At 54.6% G+C, this 6,000-nt stretch overlaps 1 protein-coding gene across 1 annotated transcript in view; it reads left to right on the forward strand.

The window, feature by feature from the left end:
- The window catches only part of TRIM62 (tripartite motif containing 62), a 28,653-nt gene extending 23,097 nt beyond the window's left edge, over positions 1–5,556 (forward strand). Inside the window, exon 6 of the mRNA XM_032388475.1 lies at positions 3,272–5,556. Coding sequence (XP_032244366.1) covers positions 3,272–3,822 — 551 coding nt within the window. The 3' untranslated portion in view covers positions 3,823–5,556. The remainder of the gene's footprint in view (positions 1–3,271) is intronic.
- Positions 5,557–6,000: the final 444 nt, after the last annotated feature.

The raw sequence follows: 6,000 nt of genomic DNA on the forward strand, positions 1-6,000 counted from the left end.
GCTGGGGTTTGGCAGCTCTCCCACGGATAAAGGCTGGGTAGAGGGATTGCCAGTCCCCATCCAGCGACTGACATCTCAGAGGGGGAAAAGGTGTTGCCATGCCCCCTTCTGGGTCTCTCTCTGGTCTGAAGACTGTTACTTCTGCCACCCCTAGCCTCACGAAGGGTGGGAAGGGGGCCTGGGAAGACAGAACCTCTATTTATGATGAGATGGGAGACCCTGGAGGTGGACCCCAGCCTACCCTTTGGGGGTGTCAAAGCCTCTTAAGAAGCAGGCCACACCCTGTGCCTAATAAGAACACCGGGCCCCTCCCCTAGCCCTGCCCCTGGGAGGTTGGGCCCAGAACCCAGTTACCGGGCCCCACCCCCTGGTCCCGCCTCCGCTGCCAGCGCTGTCCAATGACCAGCAGACTCCGCCCCCAGGCCCACCCAATGAGTGGCGGGCCCTCCCCTTACCCAGTCCCCTGCGCTTCAAAGCAGTGAGGGTCCACGCCCAGGAGCTGGCTCTTAGTGCGGTCAGGATTTCCTCTGTACTGCAGCTTCATCTCTGTGGGCCCAATCTCAGAGCCACTGAGATCCCACTTGGCTGCCTCCTCGAGCGCCCTCCCCACTCATCGGTGGCACTGGAAGTGGCCACGTGGCCCTCCATGAGGCTTAAGAGTCTGGGGCTGAGCACCCCGTCCCCACCCTCCAGCCCCTGTCCTTCTGCCCCGCGCTGCAGTTTCTGCCTGTTGCTGACCTCCTCAGTCATCCTGAGCACCCCGGGTTCCCGCGTGGCACTCAGGACGGCGCTGCCCACACCTTGGCTTTGTGCCTGCTCTGCCCCCTGCCCCAGACGCCTGAGTGTGACCCATATTCCACAGCCAGTAGGAGTGGCCCGTCTGTATCTAATTAGATTCTTCTTGCTTCCCTAGCCTCCGCTTCACACACACTTCCTACACTTCCCTCCAGCTCTCACCTCCCGACGCCACTGTGGGGATTCCCACATTCCATGTGGCAGGAGCTTCTGGTTCCGGCAGGCTGCACTGTGACCACTCGGACAACAGGGTGGAACATTCAGCCACTGATCCAGTGTCTTCCTTCTCATTGCTCCCCCTCTTCAATGTCCCTGGATAGAGAGCTGTGTTTCCATTGACCCCTCTATTCATAGGCCTAATTGTTCCCATTCAGCCCTCTGAGTTCTGAGAACAGGAAAGGAGAATGTAAAATGCAAAACTAAATTGACTCCTAACAGAGTTCGTGGAAGGAGCCTGATATAAGTCAACCGTGAGCGTTGTTAGTGGATGTGTGCACGGGAGCGCAGTGCAGAAACTGGTTCTTGCTCCCTGTTGGGGCCAGTTGCCACCGCTGAGGTGCTTTATTTCTGTTCACGCATGCAGCCAACAGGGGTGACAGAGGTAGGGGGTAATGCTGCAGCCAAGTGGAATCATGCTTCTGCTCCCCCAGATAAGGGAAGGGCCAGAGAGCAGCATGAAGAAATCCTTTGCTTCTTCAGGCAGGATTCCTTCTCCTCACCCTTCTTCGCCTCTGTCTCGCTCTGGCCTGGAAATGGTCATCCAGGCTCAGGAGGGCCACTTCCAGGTTCTCTCATCTTCTGGCTGAACATTCGCTCCCTCACGGAGGAAAGAGTAAACAGAGACTCTGAGAGCCAGACCTGCTAAGCCAGCGTGGCCAGCCCAGAGCAGGATGACCCGGCTGTGCTGCCTGCCCAAGAGCAACACAAACAGGGTCAGTGTAATTTGGTGAGCCTTTCTGGAAACCTTCACCATGCCTGGCTCTGTGCTGGGCACCACGCACACGAAGGAGAGCCTAGTTGGATGGTACACAGCCCTTGCCCTTCTGGTGCAAATGGGCGTAAGATGTGGGCGCAGGAGACTGTACCCCTTATAGAATCAGGAGAGGACACGAAGTTAAGGAAGCTCAGAAGAAAGAGTGAACACACCTGCTGGGCAACTAAGAAGGCTTCCCAGAGGATGGGCCGAGCCACATGCAGGGGTGATTACAGCAAGCAGAGAGGAGTCAATGGAGGAACAGTCTGAGTGGAGGCTTTGGGGCTGAGTGAGGTTGGGCGGCATGTGACAGGGAGGTTGGAGGAGAGGGCTGGGGCCAGATTGCACATGGCCTTGATTAGTCCTCACTCTGCCACTAGGTGCTGGGTGACCTGAGATTAGTCCCCTGTCCTCTCTGGGTCTCATTTTCCCCATCTGTCAAATGGAAGAGTTGGCTCAGAATTAATGGTTTACGGCTCTTTCAGACCTGTCACCTACATTTCCTAACAAATAATTTGTAATGTCTGAAAGATAGTATTATATATATGTGTGTGTGTATATATATATATATATATATATATGTACTTGAAATTGTATATATCCACATTCTGATGATAATATAAAGGAAAAATACATGGAAATGATTTATAAGAAAATATTGCACATATCAATCTTTGGTGCTCAATATAGCCACACTGGCAAACATAATGAAGTAGTCAGGTGTTCACACCATAGGTAAAACACCATTCTGCCTCAAATGTGGCCCCAAACAGGTAGATTTTATGAGTCAGTGGCATTTTTCTTAACAGATGTATTTTCCCCAAAAGTGAACAATTCTCAATGAAGTTCTAAACAACACAAATTCAGTCTCCCCTCAGTTTCCATGGTAGTAGTGTTCCAAACTACTCAGTGTATTAAAACTGTACAAAAATTATATCCTGTTCGTACATAAAATGGAGTTAAGATGTAATTTTAGGTCATTGTAAAAAAGTTTTTCATGAATGAAATGAATGTCTGGTTGAGCATTTGGAAATTTCTGGGTGGCAAGGGGGTCGCGGGACTGCCCTGTGCATTTCATTCAGGGCATTTAGATGCACGGATCCCATCTATTGAGAAACCCAAACACCCCCACACGTGTCCTTATCCCCACCAGGGTGATTACCAGCACCTGGATAATCTTCAAGCTCTCTCAGCTCTGAAGTTCCCTAATTCTGGATTTCATTGCGGTTTACCAAACAAACTTTTGTGGGGCACCCACTATGTTCCGTACCCCAGGCAGTCACAGTCCCTGCTCTGCTGCAGCCAGGTTTAAATCTGGAAGGACCTTGGGCGTCACCCTTCCATTTTACAGAGGAGGGAGCTGAGGACCAGAGAGGGCAGGCTAGCATTCAGCATCACACAGCCTCCTGGGGACCAACCAGAACGCGGCCCTCAGGGAGGACGGCAGAGTGGGTCCACAGCCTTCTCTCCACTCACCTCCTCTCCCTCCTCCGTCCCCTGCAGTGCCCGCCGCCCTGACCTTGGACCCGGGCACTGCCCACCAGCGCCTGATCCTGTCCGACGACTGCACCATCGTGGCCTATGGCAACCTGCACCCACAGCCGCTGCAGGACTCGCCGAAGCGCTTCGACGTGGAGGTGTCGGTGCTGGGCTCCGAGGCCTTCAGCAGCGGCGTCCACTACTGGGAGGTGGTGGTGGCGGAGAAGACCCAGTGGGTGATCGGGCTGGCCCACGAGGCGGCCAGCCGCAAGGGCAGCATCCAGATCCAGCCCAGCCGTGGCTTCTACTGCATCGTCATGCACGACGGCAACCAGTACAGCGCCTGCACCGAGCCCTGGACCCGGCTCAACGTCCGCGACAAGCTTGACAAGGTGGGCGTGTTCCTGGACTACGATCAGGGCCTGCTCATCTTCTACAACGCCGACGACATGTCCTGGCTCTACACTTTCCGCGAGAAGTTCCCGGGCAAGCTCTGCTCCTACTTCAGCCCCGGGCAGAGCCATGCCAATGGCAAGAACGTGCAGCCGTTGAGGATCAATACCGTGCGCATCTAGGGCGGCGGGGGGAGCCCCCAGACGCCGCCTGCGCCGCGGCCACCCGCAGGAGCGCGGCCCAGGGGAGGAGAGGCCTGGACTCCGGTCCAGCGTGGCCACCGTGAGGTCTCAAACCGCTTGTTTACCCTTCAGCCTCCGTTTCCCGTCTATAAAATGGAGGTCGTGCTCCATGATTCGTAAACTCTATCAGCATTGATGTCCTGTAGTTCTGACCTTGATGGGGAGGCAGCTTTGGTCCAAGGATGTGATGTGGCTTCTCCTCGGGGCAGCCTCTGCCCAGCCCTCATCCCCATCCTCTGGGGGTGGGAGGCAGGGGGACCACCTCCCTATGTCTCCCTCCTGCCCACGCGCCCTGATCTCAGGATGTGTCAGAGTGTTGCCAGCATTCGGCAGCCCGAAAGATACACAGGAACCCTCTCATGCTCCCACGTCTAAGACTTGCCCCTCGCTAAGCCACGGGCCATGTTACCCTTGACCCCAGCCCACAGTGGACCCAGGCAGTAGCTGGTCCTAGGGGTTGCCCGAGAACCCTTCTACCTCCAGACCAAGAGCTTTATGGTTCCTGTTTTTCCCACTGACCTGCAGGTAGAGATGATGTTGTGACCTGTGGGAGGCACCAGTCTATGAGCCCACGTTACAGTCACTGTGCCACCATCTTCCAGCCCACGGGTGGAAAAGCAGGATGACGGCACGCCCCGGGCCCGACGCAGAGACCAGTAGCCTAAAGGCAGCTGCAGGCCAAGCATCACTGGGTGATGGAGGTCCCCAGAAGCTTGGATAAGGGTCCAACCAGGCCTCTGTGACCAGACTAGGGTGCAGGGAGCGGCGTCTCGTTCAGGACCTGAGCACTGGGACAGGCTGTTGGCTGGGACCTCCCATCAGGCTTGGCATCTGTCTCCATTCGGATCCTGTTGCAGATAACAAGAGCTGTTTTAGCTGGTTTAATTAGACAGGATTTATTATCACATCCTTGATGGCTTTGCAGAATCATTGGAAGGACTGGAGGAGCAGACTCTGCTAGATTTCCAGGAATAACTCCCAGCCGCCAGATTCATCATGCCTGTCCTGATCAGAAACGCTGCTCCCATCTGCAGGAAGCCACCGAATCAGGAAGCCGAGGACCACAGAGCTGTGCTCCCTCCCCTTCTGGCCATGCCAGCAAATGGATGTCATGAGGCCCGCCTCTCTCCCACTCAATTTAATTCCCAAATCCCAATCTGGATGAGGGGCACTGTTGGGGAAACACAAACCCGGCCCAGAACTTTGGCAGCAAGGGTGTCTGGGAAATGGATTCTTCTTTCCAGGCCCAGCCACACAAAAAGGGCGCAGAGGGAAGTGAGAGCAGATGCCGCACAAGCCGGTGCACAGGGGTTCACCTCCAGGTCTTGGCCTTGAAGCAGCAGAGCCTCCAGCTGTCCTGCTCCCTGGCTCTGGCCCTGCCCAGGGGTGACAGCCCCAGGAGGTGGATCTGCAGGCGTGGCCGAAATGTCTCAAGCCTCAGCTTTGCTTTCTCAGCCAGAGCCTAGATTTGGAGCTCATGGGGTCCCTGACCACACTCATCCCAAAGGAGCCAGACTCGCTGAACTTGGGGGGCTCCCCTCGCAACTGCTGCCCATTGGCATCCCTCTCAGGCGGGAGGAATCCTCAATCTCACCCCGCCCCTACATCTACCAGAATCTGGGCCACCCCCAGCAGTATTTTTATTTTAAATGTTGCCCATTTTATGAGTTATGATGAATTTGTATTAAATTAAAGTTACAGAATGTCAGTGGTCAGTTCCATTTATTTTGAAAAAGGCCCACCTTTTCTCTCCCAGGCAGTATACGTATATTAACATGGCTAATCCACAAAGCAGCCCTACTGAGTACGTAATATTATGCCCATTTTACAGAGGTAGAAAATGAGGCTCAGAGAGAAGATGTGACATACCCACAGTCCCATGTCCCACGCCGGTAAGGGGCAAAGCTTGGATTAGAACTAAGTTCTAAAGCCAGCACTTACATTACAACTTACTAGTCAGGGAAGACTGGCAGTCTGCCTGGAAGAGGGGTGAGTGGTAGCCTTGGGAGCAAAGGGGAGCTCACGAGACAGTGTCATGGTCTCCTGAATTCCACAAACCTGGGCTTGAACCCAGGCTCCGTTACTGTATGACTTTAGAGAAATGACTTAACCTCTCTG

This window comes from Phoca vitulina, unplaced genomic scaffold, assembly GCF_004348235.1.
Source record: "Phoca vitulina isolate PV1807 unplaced genomic scaffold, GSC_HSeal_1.0 scaffold2, whole genome shotgun sequence".
Lineage (NCBI taxonomy): Eukaryota > Metazoa > Chordata > Mammalia > Carnivora > Phocidae > Phoca > Phoca vitulina.